Consider the following 14,242-nt stretch of genomic DNA (forward strand, 5'->3'; position numbering starts at 1 on the left):
GGGGCTGAACATGGTTTCATCAGATAAAGTTTCTTTCTCAACGGATTATCTTTTTTAAATTACATTTTTATCCCATGATTTTGTAACCCATTTGTCAATTATCTAATGTGATCCTGGGCTCTACACACCCTCCGCCAACCTAGTCTCCATATATGGGGGACATGGGGAGAGCAACGGACTTGAACTCATGCTTCCTTCATGCTTGAGTGTCCAAGTTTCTCCTTTACACCTGACATGGGGGAGTTTCCCTGGTTGGACGTAGCGCATGGAAGGAACACGTTATTCCAATCAGTTCCTTTCCCCTCCATCAGGCGCCCTGGCTGGCCATGGGGAGGCAGTTTAGAGACCAGGATTACTGCATGTTTTTGTGAGGGTACCTACCCTAGGGGACACGGGGAGAACATGCAAACTCCACACAGAAAGGCCCTTTCGTCAACCCAGCCTCGGGTATGGGCACTGATGCGGAGGAGGAAACACGCCGCCAGCACCCACAGCGTCCCGAGCAGGAATCGAACCCAGGGCCTTCTAGCTGTGAGGCGACAGCACTATACCAACTGTCCCACCGTGCCCCTCTCAACTGATTTTTGTAGCTTACGGTCACCACTCACAATTTCAAGAGGGTGCCCAGTGATATCCCTTGGGCAAATTTAGTTATTAACCCCTCAATGCCTGAAATACTAGCAAATCCCTGAAAATAAAGTTTTATGGTATTTCATGAGAATTACTTGGTCTAAATGCATCAAATTTGCTTTCTACATGTGTTTATAAATGTGGATAGGCACAATGTATTAGATTTATGATGAATGCATTATTAATTAATGCAAATCCCATAAAATATATCGTTTGAGATCTAAAGTCATCAAATTAGCTCCTAAGAGTTGACCCAAAGCTACAAGAATCAGTTGACAAAAAAACGTTATCTGACGAAACCACGTTCAGCCAAAAATCACCCTTTGGTTCCCGGACTAAAGCACATCTAAGAAACACTAAGGAATAAAAAATTCAGAAGTACTGAAAATAGACGATCTACAAGCTTGCAATGGGGCGACAAACATCTATGATATACTTGAGGGGTGCTTAGCTGAGGAGGAATGTGTAGAGAAAATCCTGATTGGCGACTACAATACAGACATGCAACGTAAGGAAGCACCTGTGTTTAAGTCATTCAGTAAGTTCTGTGATCTACATAGTGTCAGTCAGCTAATTACCCAACCCACTAGAGTGTGTGATTCTACTCAAACTGTCATTGATCTCATTCTGTCCTCGGACAAATCCAGAATCTCCAAGAAAGGGGTTATTGTATGTGGGCTTAGTGATCATTTTATGATATTCTGTACCCGCAAAATACAAAAACTTAAGACCGGCTGCCACAAAACAGTCATATCAAGGGACCTCAAAACCTACTCTAGTGAGGTCTTTAACCAAGTATTGGAGAGTCTGGATTGGTCCGATGAGCTTAAAAGCACACTTGTCGAAGAAGCTTGGCTTGGCTTCAAAACCAAATTTACATCAGTACTGAACAACATGGCTCCTTTGAGAACCACCAGGGGCAAAACCCGCTCGGAACCATGGATGAATTCGGACATACTGGCTGCAATGAAAGCCAGAGACAAAAAATGCTCTGAAGTTCTAAAATGCAAGTCAAAGCTAGCCAAGCGCTTCGACAGTGTTCGCCAAGCTCGTTTGAACAACCTAAATACACAACGAATCAAACTACGAAACAGTGTAACTGCCATGACCAAATCAGCTAAAAGTAACTTCATTAATGATAAAGCTCAGGAAAACAAAAACAATCCTCATGAGCTCTGGAAGCTACTAAACAATCAACTAAGCTATGGTCAGAAACTAAAAACCAGATTTTCAAACATAAACATCAAATCGGACAACACTCTCATCACTGACAACCTTGATGTGGCCAACTACTTGAATATCTTCTTTACAAACATAGCAACAACTCTGGTTAACAAACTGCCCTCCCACTCTGGGCTCTTTGGTGTAGAGCACATTACAACCTTCTACAAAAACCTAGGTGTTTGTAAAGACGATTTTAAACTAGTTATGGTAACAACTGATGAGGTAATTAAGAAACTGAGTGCCCTCCAACCCCACAAGGCCACAGGCCATGACAACATTCCCTCCAAATTTCTCAGAGACTCAGCCATCTCTATAGCTCCTATCATCACCCACATAGTAAACCTCTCCATCAAACAGGGACAGGTCCCCCAAGATTTCAAACTGGCCAAAGTAACCCCCTTGCACAAGAAAGGGAGTAAATTAGACCCCGGCAACTACCGCCCTATTTCTATTCTTAGTTCCATCTCGAAAGTGATGGAAAAAATAGTCTATGAACAGGTTGAAAAGTATCTTGCCACTAATAAATTATTGTACGAGTTCCAATCTGGCTTCAGAACATCCCACTCCACTGACACATGCCTTCTCTATTTGAGCAACCACATCAAACAAGAGGTGGACGCTGGCAAATACTGCGGCATGGTCAAGCTGGACCTCCAAAAGGCTTTTGACACCGTGAACTACTCCATACTGGTTAACAAGCTAAAAGCAATTGGTTTCGATAGCACATCAGTGAGCTGGATGCAATCCTACCTGGAGGGGAGAGAACAGATGGTGGAAGTGAACGGAACACTGTCCCCCCCCCCCTCCCAGTGAGCTGTGGCGTTCCACAAGGAAGCATACTAGGGCCTCTACTGTTCCTGATATATGTAAACGACATGACTTCAGCCTGTGACTGCAACTTGTTCCTGTTCGCAGATGACTCAGCACTGCTGGTCTCGGACAGGGACAAACTGCAGGTTGAAAATGCCCTCAGCTCTGAACTCGGTAGAATCTGCACCTGGCTCGCTGATAACAAACTATCTTTACACCTGGGAAAAACTGAATCCATTCTCTTTGGCTCTATTAGTAATCTCAGCAAGGCAAATGGCTTCTTGGTTAGAGTGGGTGACAATGTTATCACACGTAAAGATGAAATTACCTACCTAGGTTCCATCCTGGAGGCTAATCTTTCCGGTGATAAAATGGCCACCAACGTAATCAAAAAAGTCAACCATAGAACAAGATTCCTCTACAGGATCTCCTCACTGGTCAACAAAAACACCTTGAAGACCTTAACAGGAGCCCTTGTACAGGGTTTCTTTGACTATGCATGCACCTCCTGGTACCACAGCACCTCAAAGGCCCTTAAAACCAGGCTCCAGACTTCCCAAAACAAACTGGTCAGGCTCCTACTTGATCTAGCCCCCCGAACCCACCTCACCCCTGCCCACTTCGACAGGCTGGAATGGCTTAGGGTCGACGACAGAGTACAGCATCTTGCAATGGGTCTGGTCCACAAGATTCGATACACCACCAAGATACCCATGTACCTGTCTAGATACTTCCTTAATGTTAACGAAGTCCACACCCACAACACCAGAGGGAGTGCAACGAACCATGTACAACCCAGATTCGGCACAAACAAGGGACTAAATTCTTTTCGCTCCTATGCCACCAAAATGTGGAACGCCCTACCAACTGTCATTAAGACATGCGAATCCCTTGACTCCTTCAAAACCGCTCTCAAAGGGCACCTACGGATGGCTGCAATTCGAAACTGGCCCCCGTAAAATCTGAATCCCCCCCCCCCCCGCCCCCCCCCCCTTCTTTCCCCTCACTGTATATATTTATTTTCCCTTTTTACCTCCTTTTTGATGAATTCCTGTTCTGTCTATAGAAGTGTCTATTTGTACGTCTCTAAATGTTTTGATGATTTGAACATGGTGGACCCTGTTGGAAACAAGTGTAATGCTTAATTGGGTCGTCCACTCACAGTTAACAGCCTTTGTATTGAGTTTGTGCTTGAAATGTACTGTAATTCTGCAAACTGTTAATAAATTCTTCAATCAATCAATCAATAATAATCATTCTTTTGGATCTCGAGCTGGAAAGTTTAGGAACCACTGCATCTAGCCAAGATTCCTGCCAATCTAACATCAGGGCCTATACCACTATGGTTGACCGGAGTCCCTCTTATTGTGGTAAAAGCTTTAACAGAAAACAGCGTGTCCCCCAGCTTCCCTCTGCCGAACATGGGTCTGTGTTTGCATAGATACTTACTTACTTATTTATCTCTCTTTCTTTCTTTCTTTCTTTCTTTCTCCCCAATTGCCAATTGATTCCTCCCCACACACATTTTCTGTGTTGTTACTGTCACTATAATAACGGTTAAGGAAAGTGTGTAAGACAGTTGTGGTGTCATGTCTGTACATCCATGTGGTCTGTGTGCGTGCCTCCACTCTCACTCACACTCATGACATCACATCCTGTTTTGCTTGCGTTGTCTCAGCCAGTGTTTTGAGCGGGAGTCACGCCACCACATGATCCATTTGCATATATATATATATATATATATATATATATATATATATATATATATATATATATATATATATTAGGTATTTGTTAGGTACGGTATGGAGTATAGTTGTATCATGACTGTGAAAGTGTGTGCGTGCGTGCGTGCGTGCGTGCGTGTGTGGTGTACTTTCTCTATGGTTTCGCATGACTAGCTCCAACCGCAATTTGGCACGCGCACACACACGCTCGCTCCGTTACGCACACACACACGCACAAACACACGCACACACATACTGCTGCGCTAAGTTGTCACGCTATCTATAACAGCTATGGCAACTATATCAGATTAATAATAATAATAATGATAACAATACCAATAACAATAATATAAATTATATAATAATATTATATTGATATTAATAGTAATAACTTTACTTGTATATCAGCTTTCATACACAAAATCCAGGCAAACATGTTTCACACAGCCTATAACTGTGAATGATGTGTGATTTATAGTGAGTGTTGTGGCATGATGCAAGGTGGAGACTGTTGTCCATCACCTCAACCAGAGACACACAATGACTCACAACCAGCGGTGGAGTTTGTATACTCATTACTAACGTACTTGGTACGTTTGACAGGTATACTGTAGGAACAGAAAGAGATTAATTTGACTGTGAGGCAGACACAGATGGATGGATAACAGACACACACGCAGATGGACGGAAACTCAATTCATTCAACACTGAAGGCAGGTAATACATTCTATATGCCTGTATATGATTCATTTATAGATCATTGTTTGCTTATAGGCTATACATCCTTATAGTTTCCATTCATTAGCCTATATATTGAGCCTATAGAGCAGTGGTTCTCCAACCTTTTCATGCCAAGGACCCCCAAATTGAATTGCGGACTCCCATATGAAAATGTTGTGTGCCAGGGACCAAGTTTTCACAAATAGCAGATGTATGAGCTTGTAGATCTGCTTTCTTTGAACAGCCAACATATATACATGGATAAAGTGTTTAACAAATCTGTCTGAGGACCCCCTGGAACCCCCCAAGGACCTCTGGGGACCACTTTGAGAACCACTGCCCTAGAGCTTATAACATGTTATCACACATACAGTCACACACACACACACACCACGGTGCAGGCTTTGTCGACCAGGGGCTAGTATAGACGACCCAGGGGGTCCCAAAATGATTTTGGGAGGTCCCCAGATGATTAGCTTAAATGAGTCGTTCGTTCACCCACAAAATGAATTATGTTCTATCAATTAAACACCCCATGAAACCTTGAATTCATGGAGATTTATTTAGTTTTTGTCAATTCCTATATGCCAATAATTTGATGACCAGGTCATCAGTCGATAGGAGACTCAAGAGGAGAGTAATGCAATGCAATATATTACGCCTATAATGGGGAGGCACCTGTCAGGGGGGAGTGTTGGTCGGGACAGTGTTTTTCTCTGTAAGACAGAAGGCAGACAGACAGACAGACAGACAGACGTGGGAAGCTGCAGTTCCGTGTTCCTCGTTGACGTCACTTCATGTCACTTTGTGTTTGTGGTCTAACAGACATTTTCTCACATGTTGTCAACAGTCTGTCACACAGCAGCAGCAGCACTCTCCTGGCTCTCACGCGCGCACAGTAAGTAACTAATCAATCAATCATCAATCGATATTGAACCATCAATTATTATTTCAAACTCTGCTTCAACTGTCCACCAATTCAGTTGGTGATTGTGTCTAAATGTAAAGGTTGATAATTTGGGTGCATTTTTCTATTTTGGATAAAATAAGCCTACACGTGGAAGTGTGTGTGCATGTGCGCGTGCATGCGTGTGAGCGAGTGAGCGTGCGTGCAAGCGTGCGTGCGAGCATTTTTAACATGTAACATGTTTACTGGGTTATGATGCATTAAATTATTAGACTGTTAACACTGAATATGTACAATTTAATCTAAAATAGTAACTGTTTAACTAGTAGTAGTAATAACTGTTTAAAGTAGTAAATATAGTAGCCTAGTAACTTTTGATGGACTCAAAAATGATATGATATCTGTAATTGTAATTGTAATGGTGTAGTAGCAGTAATAATAGTAGTAGTAGTAGTAGTAGTAGTAGTAGTAGTATTCTCGGTATTATTGCTTATTTGTTTTTTCTAACATTATTATTATTTTGTTATTACATTATTGTTGTATTTTGATGTTTTATATTGTTTTGATTGTTCAAGCACTTTGTAACTTGGTTTTATTATTATTTATTTATTTAATAATTTATTATTATTATTATTATTATTATTATTATTATTATAGTAGTAGCCTAGTAGTAATAAAGTAGATACTGTATTGTTGTAACTCTTGTTCCTCTGCCTTATCTCTAGATGGAAACTACCACTGATATGATGATGACATCTTTCATGACTAGTCTGGTAGGTCTCACATTGCAGAGTTTGTGGTTGACCTTGAAAGTGTTTTGTTGCAAAGAGTTGCATTGGTGCGGTTGACATTGAAACTTTTGTTTCAATTTTGTTAGACACTGTTTCTCAATGTCTGGTTCAGGGACCACCGGTCTGTAACTCAGATAGTGTACAAATGGAACCAAATGGACCCTTACAGGTCTGTAACTCTGAGAGTGTACAAATGGAACCAAATGGACCCTTACAGGTCTGTAACTCAGATAGTGTACAAATGGAACCAAATGGACCCTTACAGGTCTGTAACTCTGAGAGTGTACAAATGGAACCAAATGGACCCTTACAGGTCTGTAACTCAGATAGTGTACAAATGGACCCTTACAGGTCTGTAACTCTGAGAGTGTACAAATGGAACCAAATGGACCCTTACAGGTCTGTAACTCAGATAGTGTACAAATGGAACCAAATGGACCCTTACAGGTCTGTAACTTTGAGAATGTATACAAATAGAACCAAATGGACCCTTACAGGTCTGTAACTTTGAGAGTGTCAAATGGAACCAAATGGACCCTTACAGGTCTGTAACTCTGAGAGTGTATACAAATGGACCCTTACAGGTCTGTAACTCTATACGAGTGTACAAATGGATCCAAATGTACAGGTCTGTAACGCTGAGAGTGTACAAATAGAACCAAATGGACCCTTACAGGTCTGTAACAAGTGTACAAATGGAACCAAATGGACCCTTACAGGTCTGTAACTCTGAGAGTGTATACAAATGGAACCAAATGGACCCTTACAGGTAGTGTAGAGTGTGCTCTACAGCCAGGCACCGGTCTAGTCTCACTAAAGACCTTTCTTCAGTGAAAGACCTTTTTCTTCAATCCCCTCCCCCCCACTCACCAGGATACTCCCACGAGTCAGGAAGTCACCACCGAAGAAGACTACGACCCGGACGACTACGACCACATGTGCGACGTGTCGTCGGTGCGTTCGTTCAGAGCTCACTTCCAGCCTCCTCTGTTCTGGAGCATCGTGCTGGTGGGAGGTCTGGGAAACATGGTCGTGGTCTGGGTCTACCTGCACTTCCGCCAACGTCTGAAGGTCAGTGTTTCTTGTTTTTTGAGGGGCTCCAATGCATGGCTTTTGATGTGCACGGCATGCAGCCAATATGGACTTTTTCATCCATTCATTCAATTCCTCATTACATTTGTATTGATTTTAGACAAAGTAAAAACATATAATCAATTGTCAAAGCAATACAAAACTGAACATAATATAACCCCCCTTCTCCCTCCCCCCACCATCCTATTCACAAAATGTTCAACCCACAACACAGTCTTATAGAAAAGAATACCAGCACTCACGTATTATCCTGGAAGGATTCAAGCTTTATTTGGTTTCAACCCACAACACATCCACTAATCACAGGTCTGATATTATGTCTGTCCACATTGAAATTGTGCCCTGTTGGGCCTGATTAATCCTTGCCGATGACAGTTCCAGATAGGCAAAGCTCCGTAGCCAGTGTGTTTTGGAAATGTCATGTGGGGGTTTCCAGGATTGGACTTGTGTCTTTACTGTAATAGATAGCTTAGAGTCATCATTTAAAAGATGTACAAATGGGTCGGGAATCGGGAATTGTCCTGCCAGTAGATCTGTCTTTATTATAACCTAAGCCCAAAACTCAAAAATCTCCGGACATTCCCATACAGCAGGGGTGCCCACACTTTTTTGACTTGAGAGCTACTTTCAAAATGACCAGCTCAATGAGATCTACCCACTCTCCTCCTCTCCTCTCCTCTCCTCTCCTCTCCTCTCCTCTCCTCTCCTCTCCTCTCCTCTCCTCTCCTCTCATACCAGACCATGACAGACATCTACCTGCTCAACCTGGCCGTGGCTGACCTCCTGTTCCTGGTGAGCCTGCCCCTCTGGGCCGTGGAGGCGTCCCACGGCTGGAGCTTCGGTCTGGGTCTGTGCAAGCTTAACAGAGCTGTGTACAAGATCCACCTGTTCAGCTCCATGCTGCTGCTCGCCTGCATCAGCGTGGACCGCTACATCGCCATCGTCCAGACCACCAAGGCCCACAACTCCAAGCAGAAGCGCCTGCAGTGCAGCATGCTGGCATCCGCCGCCGTCTGGATGCTAGCCATCTTCCTGGCCGCACCCGAGTTCCTGTTTGCCGAGCCTGACGAGTCGGACGATGGCAAGCAATACTGCCGCCTGGTCTACCCCTCGGACATAGGCAACAAGACCAAGATAGCCGTCATTTCTCTGCAGGTAAATAGCTCAAAAATAAAATAACCAGCTCAGTGGTTAAAGGGGTCGGCCTTTTTGACATTAAGTGTTAATTTTCTTGATAATCAGTGTGCCATATCAACGTTGAATTATAACACATCAAAATGAAATATTTCCAAATGATTTTGAATGTCCATATGGGCTACACACAACAACCTTTATTGTTTCTTCTCCATTAGAAATGTGTTTTTTCACATCAAGATGTAATGATCATTAGATAACACAATTATCTCCCAGACTACTCCCTCCCCAGTCAGAGTTAGGAGTTCAAATCATTGTACAATTATGTGCAGGATGTAATTGTATGTGTGGGGAATTAATTTAACTGACTAAACCTTTTTTGAAATAAAAAATCTGACCTGTCTGAAGTGAGTGGTGCAACAGCGCCCCCTGTTGGTACCCTAAACATACATACGGACATACAGACAGACATAGGGAGGGACATAGGGAGGGACAGACATTACTGTTCTAGGAGTGGCTGCACCACTCAAAAATACAAAATCTCTCTCTCACACTTATGCCAGTGTGCCAGTGATCACCCTCCGCTGTGCCAATGTTGGCACCCGTGCCTATTGCCTAAGGTTGCCTTTACCCCAAAGTTAGATTGAAATTAAAACATTCTTTATTATTCTTGATCCTCTGCAGGTGAGTGTGGGCTTCTGCCTGCCCTTCTCCGTCATGCTCTTCTGCTACTCGGTCATCGTGGGCACACTGCTCAAGACTCGCAACTTCCAGAAGCACAAGGCCATGCGCGTCATCCTGGCCGTGGTGGTCGTGTTCGTCCTCACCCAGCTGCCGTACAACTGCGTCCTGGTGACGGACGTGGTGCAGGCTGTGCGTCCTGAACTCTTCGACGACTGTGCGGAGAAAAAGCGCCTGCACGTGGCCGAACAGGTGCTGATGAGTCTGGCGTACACGCACGCCTGCCTCAACCCTTTCCTCTATGCCTTTGTGGGCGTGCGCTTCCGCCGGGACGTGCTGAAGCTGCTGCAGGCGTACCGCTGCCTGCCCGCAGGCGCCGGCGGCAAGCTGTGGCCGCCGCGGCTCTCTGTCATGTCGGTCACGTCGGACGACACAACGCCCACGGCTCTGTCCCTGTAGGACGTACTACGATTCGTAGGGTCTTTTCACGAAACGACGGCGGCTTTTAGTATTGTTGACTTTGAGATGGGGGGCACGGTGGCACAGTCGGTAGTGCTGTTGTCTCACAGCTAGAAGGTCCTGGGTTCGATTCCCGCTGGGGATGCTGGGGGTGTGTTCTCTCCTCCGCATCATCAGTGCCCATACCCGAGGCGGGGTTGGCGAAAGGGCCTTTCTGTGTGGAGTTTGCATGTTCTCCCAGTGTCCCCTAGGGTAGGTACCCTCACAAAAAACATGCAGTAATCCTGGTCTCTAAACTACATCTTCTGGCCAGCCTTGGAGCCTGATGGAGGGGAACGGAACTGGTTGGAATAACGAGTTCCTTCCACGTGCTACGTCCGGCCGGGGAAACTCCCCCCTGTCAGGTGAAAAGAAGCAGCTTGGATTCCTCATGCATAGAAGGAAGCATGAGGTCAGTCCGCTGCCCCCCCAGGTTGGCAGAGGAAGTGTAGCGCCCAGGATTACATTAGACAATTGACACTGGATGAAAAAATGGGTTGCAAAATCGTGGGATAAAGATGTGTAAAAAAAAATATATATATATATATACTTTGAGATGGCACTTTTTGTAGCCTACTATATGCGGTGGGTCGCGCGGGAATATTCGGTTAACTTGAAACCTTTTTTTTCCTTGTAACCAGAAGCACCCAGCATCATAAATAAAAACCTGAAAATTGCTGATCAACAAGTTCACAGCTCACAGCTTGTAGATCAGCTATTCTGACTATCATAGAAAGTGCAAGTTCTGAGTTCTGGGTTCCCATTGTTATAGTACCACCTCCCGAGCAGAGCCCAAATTGTGGTTCTGAGAATCTTATCTGAGAAACCGAGTCGCCGTAGCTTAAGGAATCTTAAGTCGTAGTCGTTAAGAGCCATTATCAGACAAATTGGACAAAGCAGAAAGCTTAGATGACAAAGCTCTGGGTCCATGTGAGTGGATGTTTGACCCTCCGTAGGTTTTATTAAGAGCCAGAAACAGCCAGGGTCTATGCATATACGCCATTTTGGAAATTACTCGTCCTACTTCCGGGCCTCTTCCAACTATCTCCACAGGTGTTACCGACGATACCAATTAAGGACATGTTCCATTTAATGTAGCAGTGGTTCTCAAACTTTTTAATTTCAAGGACCGCCATAACTCTGAGAGAGTATACATGGAACCTAAATGGACCCTCCCTTATGGCTCCATTTGTACACAATCAGAGTTACACACCATTATGGGGCCGTTTGGAACCCACTCAATGACACTATGAGACCCCCGTCTGTTGTAGCAGAGTGTTTCCAGTGAGCCAACATGCACAATAGCAGCACCCTGAATCCTGTTTGACCAGAATGGAACAGCTAGGGCCTTCATTGGTATCATCGGTAACACCTGTGAAGGACGTCGGAAGAGGCCCGAAAGTATAGGAAGGGTTATTTCCAAAATGGCATAGAGCCTATTGAACGTTGTTTGAAGTTCAAACTGTCGTTGTGCGTACTGGCAGACACTGTGACAATCATAAGGACGCATCTACGGTGTTGCAACTTAAGTGTGATTAACTGACTGACTGACTGACTGACTGGCAGCTTTTGTTTTCGTATATGGATGGTGACATGGGCGATGGTTGTGACACCCAAATGGAGAAACGCACAAGAAGACTTCCTTCACTGCTTCCGTCAGGTCTAATAGAACTGCACCACCCATGTTGAACTTGAACTGTCTTCTAATGGAGTGCAGGTTCTCAAGCATTTCCATGTCAAGGACCCCCCAAATGAATGTGCATTTGACCCCCATCTGAAAATATTTGTGCCCTGGGACCCCCATACAAGATTTGTGTTGTTAAAATATTTCAAAAACATTTCGAATTTTTCAATTACTTTTTTTGAAAATGGCAGATCTACAAGCTCACAAAGTGTCACATCATGACATGCTGTGAGGTTGTAGATCATCTACTTTCAAACGGCCAATGTACTGTATATTGGGGTTGATGTTAATTTTATGCTATATAAACTCATTTAGCTGAGGAACCCCCCCGGACCCCACTTTGAGAACCTCCTTCTAATGACATGACTTTATAAATGTCTAATAATATTGATATGTACAAATGTACAGAATACAGACTGTTCATAATGTTTCTAGCTATCCTCACTCTGTGTCTCTCTAATGTTGCGCTGTAAAACAAAGCTCTTTATATGAATGAATATCTCTTGAATATGTCTTGTTTTTTTAATGTAGAAATGATGTGTTCAGAGCTTTGGGGGAAGTTGAAAAACCAATTGTTGTCATTGAAATACAGTATGAAACCTATGTTTTTTGTATGCTGTACAGTACACCATCATAATCCATAGGTTTCATGTTTTCAAACACAGTTTGTGCACAGGTAGCTGATCGTTGCTACATATTATGCTGGAATTACTGATATGAATTCCGACCCCTAAGCTATGACCTCTGACCTTTTAAAAGTACATGTTGTTTGTCTGTGGTTAGAATGTGTACAAAGTGCACGACATGTTTTTCAAGTAACAGCTTGTTGCTTTAGAATGGGGAAGCTGTTTCGTCTGGTACTTATGTAAATGTATCAGCATGAACTATAGACATAACATTTTCCTCTTTCCTCTGGTACTGTAAATCAGTATGAGATGAGAAATGACCTTTCAGAAAAAGTAAAAAGAAGAAACAAAAAAGAGCTTGTGTTCCAATGTATAGCCTGGCCAATAAGTCAGACTCATCACAAGGCAATTTTGTTTTGCCAAGGCAGATTCATGTCTGCTGCTTATTAGCCAGGCTGTCCAATGTAGGCTAGTTATTATGTATTCACAATCTCTTGTTAATACTTTACATTGCTTCAATATTCATAAAACCCACAGACACACTTAACCACTTTATCTTTCACTTTCAGGAGGTTCAGGAGTGTAGCACCAAATTCTGCAATGCAGTTTCAGAGGGATTGTACTTTGTAGTTTACTGTTAATGTGTTATTCACTATCCCCACATTGAGTAAAGTTTAAAGGACAACTTTAGTTTTTTTCAACCAAGGCTCATGTTTTAGGTTATTATTAGAGAAAGTAAAAGATGAGTGTTAATTTTTCTTCATTTACTGCTTTCTTTCGTTTTAGGGATTTTAGCTGTTTTTGACAGGGGGGCGGGGGCATTCGAACAAGGGGCTAAATATGTATTTTCTTAGAACATTTTATAGCGATTTCTTTTTTTATTATTTACTATAGTCCTGCTAGACCCCAAGAAATTACATCTCGCCACAAAAGATCACGGGATCTACTGAATGTGTCAAACTGACATATTGAACCTATGACACACAGTGTGGCTTCCCCCCAGTAGGCCTCCTTCACATTCAGTAGATCCTGTGATCTCCTGTGGCCAGATGTAATTTCCTGGGGTCTATTAGGACTATAGTAAATAATAAAAAAAGAAATCGCCATACTATTTTGTAAAAAAAAATACATATTTAGCCCCATGCTCGAATGCCCCCGCCCCCCTGTCAAAAACAGCTAAAATCCCTAAAACGAAAGAAAGCAGCAAATGAAAAAAAATGAACACTCATCTTTTACTTTCTCTAATAACAACTTAAAACATGAGCCTTGGTTGAAAAAAACATTAAATCACCTAAACGTTATTACATAGTTTGCAGACGAAGGCACATCAGATGAGGAGTTCATGAACACTTGATAATGACAAATACAGAAATGATAAAACTATATATATACTCATGTCAGGGGGAATAGTGTGGCCATCGTTCAGTTGTCAACAAGCAGGCAGACATGCGTCAGCGGTGACGCATGTCACACGCACGCACGCACGCACGCACGCACGCACGCACGCACGCAAGCACGCACGCACGCACGCACACACACACACACACACACACACCAAATGTAACTTAAAGAGATCTGGCCGATGAAAACAGGAAGTGGTTGTGTTGTGCACAGCGAACAGACCGACTCGTGTAACACTTCCTGTTTCAGCCGTGCCACGTACAACCTGATGCTATACAAACACACACGTACATGTCCAAAAGCACGAGGATCAGCAG

General features: G+C 43.3%; 1 protein-coding gene across 1 annotated transcript; it reads left to right on the top strand.

The window, feature by feature from the left end:
* The first annotated feature begins 5,968 nt into the window (after positions 1-5,968).
* On the top strand, positions 5,969-11,554 carry ccr9a (chemokine (C-C motif) receptor 9a). Its single transcript, XM_079529528.1, has 5 exons — positions 5,969-6,009; positions 6,744-6,791; positions 7,683-7,880; positions 8,640-9,056; positions 9,720-11,554. Exons 2-5 carry the CDS (start codon positions 6,744-6,746, stop codon positions 10,173-10,175), a joined length of 1,119 nt encoding a protein of 372 aa, XP_079385654.1. The 5' UTR covers positions 5,969-6,009; the 3' UTR covers positions 10,176-11,554.
* Positions 11,555-14,242: the final 2,688 nt, after the last annotated feature.

The sequence above is a fragment of the Electrona antarctica genome (genome assembly GCF_951216825.1).
Source record: "Electrona antarctica genome assembly, chromosome: 19".
NCBI classification, from domain to species: Eukaryota; Metazoa; Chordata; class Actinopteri; order Myctophiformes; family Myctophidae; genus Electrona; species Electrona antarctica.

Excerpts from the sequence above, each read along its gene's own strand:
- ccr9a (XM_079529528.1), top strand. The coding sequence starts at position 6,744 with ATGGAAACTACCACTGATATGATGATGACATCTTTCATGACTAGTCTG. Across the intron at positions 6,792-7,682 it reads CATCTTTCATGACTAGTCTG|GATACTCCCACGAGTCAGGA; the intron begins GTAGGTCTCACA and ends CCCACTCACCAG. Across the intron at positions 9,057-9,719 it reads TAGCCGTCATTTCTCTGCAG|GTGAGTGTGGGCTTCTGCCT; the intron begins GTAAATAGCTCA and ends GATCCTCTGCAG.